This window comes from Trichosurus vulpecula, chromosome 2 (assembly GCF_011100635.1).
Source record: "Trichosurus vulpecula isolate mTriVul1 chromosome 2, mTriVul1.pri, whole genome shotgun sequence".
Lineage (NCBI taxonomy): Eukaryota > Metazoa > Chordata > Mammalia > Diprotodontia > Phalangeridae > Trichosurus > Trichosurus vulpecula.
Genome location: NC_050574.1, coordinates 239,941,809 through 239,955,750, shown reverse-complemented (window position 1 = coordinate 239,955,750; position 13,942 = coordinate 239,941,809). Strand labels below are relative to the sequence as shown.

At 39.5% G+C, this 13,942-nt stretch overlaps 1 protein-coding gene across 1 annotated transcript in view; it reads right to left on the bottom strand.

Annotated features, from left to right (window-relative positions):
* NUP35 (nucleoporin 35) overlaps positions 1–3,172 on the bottom strand; it is a 38,556-nt gene extending 35,384 nt beyond the window's left edge. Inside the window, exon 1 of the mRNA XM_036745259.1 lies at positions 3,085–3,172. Coding sequence (XP_036601154.1) covers positions 3,085–3,124 — 40 coding nt within the window. The 5' untranslated portion in view covers positions 3,125–3,172. The remainder of the gene's footprint in view (positions 1–3,084) is intronic.
* Positions 3,173–13,942: the final 10,770 nt, after the last annotated feature.

Genomic DNA, 13,942 nt, shown 5'->3' with positions numbered 1-13,942 from the left:
CTATCCCACCCCAGCAACAAATAGAGACAGTCATACCTTTGACCTTGCCATCTGTTAAAATGCACCACTTTCACATTCATAAACTCTGAAATTCCCTTATCTATCACAATCTGTTTTCATTCCACATCTCCCTCTGCAACTCCAAACATGCTGCTGAATAAAGCTCTTAAAAAAAACCACACACACACACACACACACACACACACACACACACACAAAACCAAGCTGACAGAATCCACAACAAAACTACTTTACATAACCTCAACTGGGTCCCAGCGGCAAGACAATTTGCTTATACCTCTTTAATTGATTCACTGGGCAGCTAGGTGGTAGAGCGGATACAATGCAGTGCCAAGAGTCAAGAAGACTCATTTTCCTGAATTCTAATCTGGCCTCAGACACTAGCTATGTGACCCTGGACAAGTCACTTAATCTTGTTGCTTCAGTTTCCTCATCTGTAAAATGAAGTGGAGAAGGAAACAGCAAACCACTCCAAGTATCTTTGCCAAGAAAACCCCACAAATGGTCACGAAGAGTCAGATGTGACTGAAACAAATGAACAACAACTGACTTACTATTCCACTCAATGCAGTGGCTCTTCCAAACCTTTTCATCCCTCAAACCTCCCATGACTTCTTCTTCTCTACCCTCTGTGCAGAGGACAGGGCCTCACATTTCAATGAAAAAACTGAGGCCATTCATCAAGAGATCCAAGAGCATCTTTTTTCCTACCTTTCTCTCCAGCTCACTTCACTCAGATGTCTGCCTTCTACTACTATATTGTTCACCCATCTCATATAATTAGGTGGCCCTTCTCCGTGCCAATGCAAACTCTTCTACATGTACAAGTGATCGCATTCTATCTCATCTTCTTCATAGATTACCCTCCCTTTTATGGACATTTTCTCACTTATCTTCCAACATTCCTTGCCTGCTGACTTTGCTACAGGACTACAAACATATTCATGTTTCCTCCATCTTCAAAAAAAAATGCTCACTTGATCCAACCAGCAATGCTAAGCTATTATCCCATCTCTCTCTTCCCTTTTGTAGCTAAACTCCTTGAAAAGACCATACATCTACAGCTGTTTCATTCCTCTCACTCTTCTCAATTCTCTAGTCTGGCTTCCATCTTCATCATTCAACTGAAACTGTTCTCTCTAAAATTACCAATGATTTCTTAACTGCCAAATCTAATGGCCTTCTTTCACTCTTCATCCTTCTTGACCTACCTACAGCCTTTGACACTATAGACCAACTTCTTAATACTTTCTTCTCTCTAGGTTTTTGTGACACTTCTGAAGTCTGCTTCTCCTCCTACTTGTGTGATTGCTTTTCAGTCTCCTGTGCTGACTCTTCATCCAGATCACACCTGCTAAGTGTGGGAGTTCCTCCTTGGATGTCCTCTTTGGCCCTCTTCTCCTCTCCTTCCTACTATTTCATCTGGTAATCTCTTAGCACCGTTGACTCAAATATCATCTCTACGCAGATGATAGTGATTTATTTATGTAGCCCTGCCCCTCTCTCTAGCATCTCCAACTAACTGTGTTGTGTACATCTTGAACTCAACATGTCCAAAACTGAAATCTTTTCCCATCAACCTTCCCCTCTTACAAACCTCCTATATCCACCCAATCCCTCAGGGTCACGATCTAGGTGTCATCCTAGAATCTACTCCCTCTTTCTGACATACAGTCCCTTATCACCCAATGACTATATCACCACCAGAGTCTGCTGGTCCTGTTTTCTGCCAGATGTCTCTCCCCACTCCAGGCCATCCTCCACTTAGCTGCCAAAGTGACCTTCCTAAAGCATAGACCTGACCACATTATCTCCTTACTCTATAAACTCGAGTTGCTCCCTATCACCTCCAAGATCAAATATAAAATCCTCTATTTGGTGTTAACAGCAATTCATAACCTGCTTCCCAACCTTTCCAGTTTTCTTGCATTGTACTCCCTCTCTCTCCACATAGTCTAAGGTCCAATGACATTGGACTATTTTCCGTTCTTGGCACAAGACATTCCATCTCTGACGCCAGGCATTTTCACTGGCTGTCCCCCATGCCTGGAATGCGCTCCCTCCACGTCTCTACCTCCCAGGCTTACCTAGCTTCCTTCTAGTTCCAGTTAAAATCCCATCTTCTATATAGGAAACATTTCCTGATCTCCCTTAACTCTAGTGCCTCCCCTTGGTTATTTCCAATATATCCTGTATACCGCATATTTGTACATAATTTGTTTGTATATTGTCTCTCAATAGATGTGTGTTCCTAGAAGGCAGGAACTGTTTTGCCATTCTTGGTAAAACCCCACCCCATTCCATCCTGCCTACTCCACCACCACCTCCCCTCAACCGGGGCTTAGCTCAGTGCCTGGTATACAGTAGGTAAATAATAAGTGTTCGGCGATACTATCTAACTTGTGTGCAATAGTTGGTTTTGTAGCGTCTTCCTCATTAGAACGTGAGCTCCTAGAAGGCATGAACCACGCTTTCGGTTTTGGTGTGGTTTTTTTTGTTGTTTTTTTTTTGGGGGGGGGGGGGCGGGGCGTGGGCGGTTGCCTTTATATTACCGGCGCAGAGCACAGTGTCTGGCACAGAGCAAGCGTTTTAAATTCTTGTTGACTGAATGACATAACAAAGACAGCTTATCTCGGGGTTCGGGGAAGCTAAGCCTCTCTTGCAGCCCCCTTACTTCCCAACCTGGGGGAGGGGGCACGTCTCCACGACACCTGTGGGAGGATGACTTTAACACAAACTCCAGGACTCCGCCCACGCTCGGTCTCAGCCAATCGCCTCCCCGCCCACGCTTACAGGGCGGGGGATATATCCTGGTCCCCGCTCGCACCTTCTCAGGGAGAATCTGGAAGGGACCCCGCCAAACTGCGAGAGCGGCGGGGACACGGCTGCGACCCGATCCCAACATCCGCTGCCACAGCCCTGGGACCGCCGCGACTGGGGTCGGGGTCCACCCCGGAGAGGAGCGCACGCACGGCGCCAGCGGTCACGGGAAACCCGGAGCCACCCTCCTGCCCCGCTCGCCGACAGGGTCCGGCTAAAAAGGACGCTTCATCTGCCACTCACCTGTTGGAGGCGGCTGGGGCTCCACGGCGAAGGTGGCCATGACGGCAGCAAGAGGCACTCACACCGGCTTTTCCTGATTTTCAAAAATGGCGGAAACGTTCCCCGCGGGAAGGGGCGCGTGGTCTGACGGGACTGCGTCACTTCCGGGGGAGGAAGAGAATGAACTGAGGCGGGGCCAGGAGTCCAACGTGTACCCCAGAGCAGAGAGTAGCGGCCTTGCACCCGCCCCACAACCGGTGCTCTGGCTTTTTGAATGGGCCAAACGCGGACGGGCCGGAGCAGGCTCTGCTGAGACCCCTGATGAATTACGCGCGAGACTCTCAGTCCTTTGTCTGCGGATGCCGTTACCCGGATGGACAAGGCCCATCACCATCTTTTTGTTGTTTTTTAAATATTATTTTCAATTCAAAGCATTTCTTTTCTCTCACACCTCCCCTCCTACTTCCTATCCGCTATTGGTTATAATTTCAAACGAGGTCATTTTTTTCTTTTCTGTCTCAAAGTCAAGGCAAGTCGACCAGCGTTTATTTAGGGCTTCCCATGTCTGCGCCTATTGCTGGGGACACAAAGAAAGGCAAAAGACAGTCCCTGCTCTCTAGCAACTTGACGTCTAACGGAGGAGACCATATGAAAACAATATGCGGAGACAGGACACATACAGGGTAAATTTGGGGTCAGGTCCAAAGGGAACGCACTAGGGAAGAAATAGGGAAGGCCCATTGCAGATGGTGGAGTTTGGGCTGAGACCTGAAGGATGCCGGGATGTGGAGGCCAAGATGCAGAGTATCCCTGGCATCGGAGAATGTGTAAGGAAGTGTCTACTGCCAGGATTGTCAAGGAGGCCGATGACCCTGTCCTAGTTCTCTCCCATTGTAATCTTCACCCTTCTAGACCTCAGTTTCCTCATTCGTAAAATGAAGGGGTTGAAATAGATGGCTTTTGATGGTCCTTCCAGCTGTAAGTCTTATCTGGTACAATCCTCTTTTTCCTAGGAGCAAATATTATTTTGCAAATTAAGATATTGAGACCTAGAAAGTTTAAGTGGCTTGTCCAAGATCACAAGTAGTAAGTGGCTGAGCTTGGTTTCAAATTAAGGTTTTCTGACTCCAAACCCAGTACTCTTTCTATTACCCTGATCACTTCATGCCTGAACTACTACTGCAGCAGAGTAACACCTCTCCTTGCCTCGTTTCCTGATCCTCCTCCCTATATTCTAATTTATTCTACATGCCATTTTCAGACTAATTTACCCAAAATGCCTCCTTATACACATTACTTACCTTCTGAGAAATCTTCAATGACTTTCCATTGGCAGTAAGATAAGGTCTAAAATCCTTAGCCTGATCAGAGTCATCTATATCCTGGCTCCTAACCTCACAATCCAAACCTGATTTACTCTGCCACATAAACTGTACACTCCCAACTAAATGGTCTACACCATAGAACATATTTTTCCTAGAGTATACCATGCACTTTTCAAAACACACCATTCCTTCTTGAAATTGTCAAGGATGCTCTCTTCCTTCCCAGTGCAACTATCTACACTGTGGAAATCCCTGGGATTTTCTAGTTAGTGAACATTTCACTGTACAGTAAAACTGTCTGCAGAAGGAGGGCAGCAAAACATCAAAGGAAAGCAGCTTAGTTGATCCACCTTACTTTATTTTTCTTTTATTCAAATAAATGCTTACATTTGCCTTTTGGAAGTAAGACCCATAACTCTCCTCTAATTTCTGAGGCATCATTTTGATACTCAGTCTCCTTTTTGAATTGCTAGAGAAATATGTAATCAGGCAAATTTCATCCCCAAACGTCAGAGTACTCAATCAATTTACTCATCTTACGATAAGGATAGCAGTGCAATTTATGAAGGACAGTTCCTTCCCATTTGCTAATGTTTTATCACTGCTTAAAATTTATAAATTTATGTTAACCACAATATTTTAAAAATCTATGATTTCATGAATGTGGGTACTCTGCACTAACACAGAGTACAACCTCTTCACTCCTTAGTAAATAGTCCTCCTAGATTGCTTTGGTTGGAAAAATTCATTATCCCTCTTCTAGGGAAGAACCTCTCTGACCATTAGTTAGACTGATCTTTAGAAGACAGAACAAGGAGTTATCAAGCCTGTATTCAAATCCTGTATATCATGGTAATATCCATGACAGTTTGTGATTCATCAGTATAGCCTTCAAGAACCCAGGGACATCACCATACCAGAATGAGTTGTCAGAATAATGAAGGGCTTTATAGTATTATATGGCTAATAACTGCCTTGTTTTCTTCCTTGAAATATAATACTATTCTAAGTCAAAGCTACATTATTTTCCCAAAAGTTTGGCTCAGAACGTTACTGTGGCCTCTAAACAGTTATTTTGAAGTATTCATGTGTGTGTGTGTGTGTGTACATATATATTCTTTACAAAGAGATAATTTTAGGAGTTTAACTTGTACTTAGGTGTAACTAACATTTAGACCAATGTTGGCAATTCTCTTGAATAGTTTATTTTCTCAGTACACTAATTTCTTCATCTAATCCTTCCCATTAGCATGTGTGACACTTCAAAAATTCAACTTGGATTTCAGCATTTGTTTTGCAAAGTGGCATTTGGTATCTACATATATTTTTGATTCATAATGATCTTATCTCTCTGGACTAAATTTAATATCTCCAATTTAAAATGAGCTCAGTTAAATTTTCCTTAATGTAACCAGGTTAACTTCTATTATATATTAAACTGAATATGAGTAAGAAAAAGAGAGGCTGGATGACTACTTGTTTATCTTTTAGATCAGATTCTTTTCAGGCATAGGTTAGACAAGATGGTTATTAGGTTCCCTTCCAATTCTGAAATTCCATGATTCCATCATAATCAACAAGCATTTGTTAAACGAGAGGCATTGTGCTAAGCACTAAGAACACAAAGAAAAAGCAAAAACTGTCCCAATTGTCAAGGACTTTCTATTCAGGAGTTATGGATGATACCAAGGTTCTGGATCTGGGTGAGCAGAAGGATGATGGTTACCTCTACAATAACAAAAAAAGTTCTATAGAGAGACGGGGATGGGGAGAATAGGTGGAATGATGAGTCCCATTGTTGACATGTTGAATTTGACATTCCTACAAAATACCCAGTTCAAATTAGCCCACAAACAGGGATACAAAACTATAAATCAAGAGAGGGACTAGGGCTACATATATAGATCTGGGAATCATCAGTATCAAGATGATAATTGAACACAATGGAGTTGATGTGATTACTGAGTCTTGAAAGAAGCAAAAAGAGGGCACAGGATGGACTTTTGGAGGGTACCCTTTATTAGGGGGCATGACATAGATGAAGACTCAATTAAAAGAAAATTTGAGAAGAAGCAGTTGGAGACTGATAGGAGAACCAAGATTTACTGTCAGTCACAGAAGATAGATTATCAAGGATGAGGTAATCAACATTGTCAAATATTGCAGAGAGGTTAAAAGGATGAGAATTGAGAAAAGATGATTAGATCTAGCTATTAAAAATCATTAGTAACTTTGGAGGATGCAGTTTCAGTTTAATGATGAGGGTAGAAACCAGATTGTAGAGTTTAAGAAGAGATTGAGAGGAGAAGTGAAGGAATCAAGTGTGGATGGCTTTTTTGCAGTTTAGCTGAAGAGTCATTATAGAATGATAGCCAGGAAACATGGTAGAATCTAGTGAGGATTTTTTAAGGAAAAGGAAGACATAGGTTTTGTAGGGTGGGAAGGATCTCGTAGATAAAGAATACGAGACAGAGAAAGGGGGGGGGGGCAATCTTCTAGAGAAGACCCATGCAAGGACCCATTGAAAAATGATAAACACAATGTCAGACAGTAAAGATTAAGCTCCTACTATGTACCCAGCGCTTTGCTAAGTGTGGAGACATGATGAAAGTCCAGAGAAGTATAGAGTAGGGTGGAAAACTGAGATGGCTGCCCTGGGTACCTCCTTTTAAATGGAGTATCTGGGAGGAACTCTCCAACGTATCATAATTATAGATGTTTAAGGAACAGCAGCAAACCAGCCCCACAACTGGCCTTTTTTTTTTAATGGTGTGCTTTTTATGTGGTCAAAATCTTAAGCTAAAGACAGAGAATCAAAAATGACAACAAAGTTCTCCTAATAATAGGTATACTCAGCAACCAAAGAATAATCTTCACATGTGCACAATTCAATTCAACTCAGTCATTTATTGAGCATCTACTGTGTACCTAGCACAGAGTAAGAACTTCATAAATGTTTGTTGCTTTCCCAAGGAGCTATCCACCACTCTGTCATATCCCCCATATCTTCTGGCTAACATTGGTTATTAGGATCGTCAAAGGGCCTGAGAAGAAATAAAAACAACTCCTCCTTGAGAAAGAGAGACAGAGTTCAAATGAGTATCCAAGGAAGAGCATAAAAGACAAGCTTGGTTATGTCAGAATTGGAGCTTCTCAGGAACATGGCAGTCCAAGAGGTAAGGCAGAAGTATGAATATTGGGGTTAGACCAAAGCTAGAAAGATCTACAACAGCCTTTACTAAGCATCTCCTATATGCCAAGTGCAGTGCTAGCTAGTTACTGCAGAATATAAAGACAAACAAAACAATTCCTGCCCTCAAAGTACCTTATATACTTAGATACCTTGTATTGATAATCAATTACCTTGTATTCTTATATTCTACTACATAGAAATCAAGAAGTATGTTATCAGAAGTGGAAGTGAAATTACTAAATGTCTGACACAATCTTCTTCCCCTAAGCACCAAACCTTTATAAAGGTGATGGACATCTCCAGCCTTTCTCCTGCTTTGACACTATCAGCATGGACTCTAGCCAGTAGAAGCTCTATACTCTTGACTCAGCAGCACTCTGGGTTCAGTCATGCCAATAGTTTCCTGAATATAATTTTGAGCAAAATATATTGAAGAACAATTCTAAGGATAAGGTTCTTACTATCTAACAAAGATAAGCTTATAATTCTTAAGAGTCTATTTTGGCACCAGCCACTTCAAAATTTGGAGAAAATGTTATTTTAAATTTAAACTGCCACCAATCTTTGCCCTTGCAGCAGAGTTCCTACTCTCTTAGAATAAGCACTGGGAGAACCTGCTGGCTCTGTCCCTTTCATTTTGCTTTTGAAAACTCACTAAGAAACAGCCCAAGGTAATTTGCATTAACTGGACCTAGCTGCCTTGGAAGACGACAGAAGCTAGAAAGATGGGGAACAAAAAGGAGAAATTCCACTCGAAACCCCAAAAGGGGGGAGTTACATCATCTAGGTGTTGGGGGAGTAAACAGCTATGGATCATGAACTGACCAACATTGGAAAAACAGAGATCCATTTGAGCAGAACAAGAAAGAGGTGTACCCACAGCTACCTCAGGTCTAGAGAGAATTAAGATTAAAGATTCGAGACATAAGATAGCAGAAGGTTTAAATAGACCAGTCACTCAGTGCCATAAAAACAGAGATGACCCTATAACACTGTCACTTGTGGCTCCAATATAATTTGTTCTACTGACTAAATGCTGACCCCATCTGCTGAAAGAGATTGCATTTTATCTGTAAAATAACTTTAGCAGTAGCCGTTAGTCAAAAGTATTAAAGTTCTGATCTGTTTCTGTTACAAATAAAAATAATAATAGACATTATTATTGGTTGGTTGTTGAAAAATACTCTAAAACAGAATTTCAAAATTTTTCCTACCATATAATTTTTCCCCCTTAGAGCAATCGATCCATTTGACTTCTCCATTCAGCCTGGCTTAATCCTATGTACTGATGAAATCCATTCCTATTTGGCTGGATGTTATTATAACTTTTCAGTCTTCTCAACTCCCTGACATACATGTTTGTGTTTCAGCTACTTCCCACAAGCTTTGCATCTAATGGTTTTTGATTATCACCTACAATCATATTAACTATTTTAGTTATCTAAAAACTTTTTATAAAGATTCTTACTAAAACCACTTAGCCCCAAGTTTTAATTATGTTCTTTGAGACAGTTAATCTATATATGGATTACTTTACTGCAATGAACTTAATGACTCTCAAGGATCTTTCATTAATAAGTAATTGCACAATGGTCTATTGTTGTCTCCCTGCTATGTTCATTGCATTGTGCTAGGAATTATGGGTTTCAAAAGAAGTGTAAACCACTGTTACTTCATAGCAAAAAAAAAACAAACAAACCCTTTTAATTCAGTTGAGAGAACAGGATATAAACATATGAAATAATCTGAGGATAAGAGAGCTACAAATCTGATTTACACAACAATATAAGAAAGATCAGTGATTATGTCTGTGTTGAGAACTTTTCACCAACAAAGACGCAGTCTGGCCCTGAATTAAATAAGTCCTTGGGAATTGTCTGAGACACAGAGTGTTATACAGCTTAGTGTCATATAGCTGCTGAGTATTATATAGCTTATAAGTTCCAGAGGCAGGTTTTTGACCCAGGTCTTTATGACTCCAAGACTATCACTATATCAACTACACTATACTCCCTCTGTATGATCTATGGTTTTTTTAAGTGTTAAATTGAAAAGTATGAATAGGGAATAAGAGGGTACAGGAGCTCTATGAGCCATGAGTTCTGGACACCTAACTTACGAAGCTTCCCTATATAAATATGACTACTTATGAACCATTCCCTTCTCTTGCCACCCATCCCTGCTAAAATGACATTAAGAAGGCACATGAATAAAAATAAGTAAAGACCACTATTTTGCTCCTTTTATTCACCAAGAATTACTCACATCATCAATAAAACTTAATTCTTCAGGAATCTGTAATTTTGTTAGTGCGGATCAATGCAATTGGAATTTTCCTAAGACTTATTACATGGTGTGTCAGAATGGCTAGGGCCCAATACATAGCATATATAATTTCTGTTATGTACGCAAACACACACAGATATATACATATGCTAAGATGCTGCTGTAGTAGAGTATAATTATATTACCATATTTAGGCTCTACTTCTTATCTAAATCTGACTTTTGTTATTTTTCACACTATAATTCTATGGTCCACAAAAAGTCTACTCCAATGTCTCACTGAAGCACAGAGGCCATCCTGAGTTCTTGAAGACTATGGCCATTTAATGCCAATGGTAGGTTCTACCAACTGAAAAGGCTTGAAATACAACCCTGGTAACAGACTATATATTTTGCTTGTGGCCAGGCCCACCTAAATTCAGAGACAGCTTGAACTAGAAGGTTAACCACAAGGTGATGAATTTTTTTTATAACTACAATGACACATGAAATAGATAAAAATAAACATTTCTCAATTTTTGTGACCCATTTATGCTTATGCAATGATGAATGCAGAGGGTGCTAATAGTCACTAAGCTCTTGGGCCATCTACAAACATTAATTTGTTGTTATTATTCTTAATATAAACTCATTGTCTAGTAACCAAAGTTAATACTATTTGAAGAAGTGAATCACATCACCATGGGCAGTGTCACTCTAAGTAAAATAAAAAGACAAATATGTTTCAGGTAAATGGAAGAGTGCCTCACAGGTTCTCAGAAAGTCAAATAAAGAAGTTGGTTTCATCATGCACCCAAAGGCAACAAGAAATGACATTTCATGGGACACTTGATCATCTCACCTTGCAGTGATCATAGTGAATATAAGAAGGGAACAAACCAACATGAAAATCATGGGATTATAGGATGCTAGATTTAGAACTGGATGGGACCTTAGAGAGGTCCATTTAGTCCAGTGCCCTCATTTTACAAATGAGGACAGTGAAGTCTGGTGAAACCAAGTGACATGGTTAGTAAGTGTCAGACCCTTCTCAAATTTGAACCAAGGCCCTCTGCCCCTAAATCCAGGGTCATTTTCCCAATGACTACATCTTCTACACCAATATCTGTTGCAGAGGATTGATTCTACGAAGGACTTAACAAGCTTTCCAAATTAAGTAAATCTATATCTTGTTATTCAATTACTTCATTAGGCACATAAGCACAGTACCTGACATATAGTGGGCACTTAATAAATGCATATTAGAAAAAAAAATAAATGCATATTAGTTAATTTCAAAGAAAAAAAGGAAAACATTTTAAGATAAAAAAATAAGTCAAAGATTTGTTGACAATTTGAAAGCCTCACATAAGATGACGGATATATTCTTCAAGTAAATGATCAGAAATCCCTAGAAATAGTACCTAGAAACATTTTAAAAATTGACAATGACTATATCCCAACAGGCAGGAAACAATGGCTGCAGGTATAGCAATCATTTAGTCTGTAAGTCTGTCTCTTTCCACTAGCTTTCTTCCAGTCAGTGTGGTTCACTCACTTACCACAATTAGCCAATTACTGTCCTAATGCCCTCAATTCTCTCAGTTTTTGGTTGTAATCCTAACTCCTTTGCTCTCCAGAATATCACATTCTAAACCCTCCAATCCTTCAGCGTAGAAGCTGCTAAATCTTGTGCTATTCTAATTGTGATTCCACGATATTTTCTTTCTGATTGCTTGCAACATGTTATCCTTGACCCAGGGGCTCTGGAATTTGGCTATAATATTCCTGAGAGTTTTCATTTTGGGATCTCTTTCAGGAAGTGATTGGTAGATTCCTTCAACTTCTATTTTTCCCTTCGGGATCTAAAATGTCAGAAATTTTCCATGACGACATATATTATACCACTTCAAAAATACAAACTATTGGCAATATTCTGAATCTTCCTGACATGTATGGTGTGTCTTTCTTCACCATTTGAATCACCCGAAATTTTATTTCTTCTGAAATTGTGGGGTTCCATGATTTGGAATTATAGTATTACCATGAGAATATTGGTGTCATGAATGGGATTTTGCATCACTGAGCAGCTTAGGAGCACTAAAAGCATTATGAATTTCCCAAATATGATCCAGCCCAGTTTCTTCTGGGCCCAATTTAAACATGTCTAGGCATATACATGCTAAAGGACTTGCTCAATAGTCTACCCTCCAGGTGCATATCAGAATCTGGACAGTCTGTGTTTTTCAATCACAATATTTTTCTATTGTAGGTAATTAAAACAATCTCTCAAATAATCATGAATTTCCCCAAAGATGCTTTGTAATATTTTAGGCTTAATGGAATTATGAAGTTGCCATCTATGAATAAAACATTTATAGACTTTTATTGTCAATGAGGAATTCATCTTCTATTTGAATTGGGCAGAACATCCTCCGTGATACTAGCAACCACCTTGAGTGAACATGTGTTTCCCTATTTGATTTGCTGCTAATATTTGGTGACTCATTGAAAAAAGTTACTGCACAGTTGGATCTGTATAACATACCTGAGAGATACATTATTTATGAAGAGTTTTAAGGCATTTTATTTTACCAAATGATATGCTTTTAAGATACCAACAATTAGACAGTGACCTTTTTACCTTTTCTATGCCTCTCAATAGCATGAATGCAAAGTGGTAGTCTGTTACAGAAAAATCTTTGAAAACCTATCTTCTTTGCACTTTGGGGTTTTTTTTAATCAAAGATATATTCAATGCATGAGCCATTTTCATAAAGATATCCTGAAGGTATAAAAATAGACCTTATGCTTAAATCTTCTTCTAAGGCTTCATCATGTCTTGGAGATAACTCCTGGATCCTCAAGATTGCTCAGCAAAGGATAAATTCTAGCAGGTTCTACCAATCTGGAAAGGCTTTAGATATATATGCAGTCATGTAACGTATAATGTGATGTAAGATGTAACATGTGTAAGTTGAGAGATACTTACCAAATGATTGGTTGAGGGGTAATGTTCTTTTTGGACATAACTGCTTTTAAAGACACGCTATTAAAATAAAGAGGGGCTGTTTACTCTGTGACAGTGGAAGGGAGTGACTATCTCTGACAAATATCTATTCCTTGAAGTACAGGCAACATGATATAGTGGAAAGGGTGCTAGACTTGGAGTCAGATAATACTGATTTGAATCATAGCCCTGGTATTTACGACCCCTGTGATCTTAGGCAAATGACTTAGCCTCTCTAGGCCTCAGTTTCTACATCTATAAAATGAAGAGACTGAAACTTAGAGGTCATATGACTCTATGATCTTATACCATTATGTAAACAGGCATATGGGTTGATAATGTCTTCTCAGTTGTCATTTCTGGAGGTTAAAAATAGCATTTGTGATATTTCCTTTTTGAATATTTTCCTTTTTTTTCTTTTTTGCTATCTTAGTTCCCTGAGTCCCTTTGAAATTGTATTTCCCCCAGCACATATTTGTTTATTGCTTGATGAAATGTAGCTCTTCTCTGGTTCATCTTCCTAAGTGCCAGTTGCTATTTCTTTGCATACCAAGGTGGTAGAAACTAAATATAATGACTTCACTATTGCCATCAATGGGAGTTAGATCTTAAGAGAAATACTGTTGAGTCTCCCCATTTGATTTCTATCTTTCAGTTTCATAAAAAAATTTCCTCAGAATAATCTGGGCTGGATTATTTTCCTGTCAAACTTTTTACTGGTTCATTTTTTTCCCAATTGCTTTTGCTATTTCATGAAGTGAGATATTGCTTATAATTTTTCTCCTCCATAATGTTTTACAAATGAACTTGTACTCTAAACTAGTGTTGCCTTTGACTACTCTGTCATTCTATTTGGCAAAGAGATTGAGTACCTTTGTTGAGTGATTTCTGTGTTCTTTTGATCTCTTGCTTAGATATCTTCTTTTTATTATTATTATTCTTTGCATTGGTTGAACTTTTCTAAGAAATGGTGATGGGAGGCAGAGCCAAAATGGCAGCAAGAAAACAGGGACTTGCTTGAGCTCTCCCCGAAATCCCTCCAAAGACCTGTAAAAAATGACTAGACAAATTCTAGAGCTACTGAACC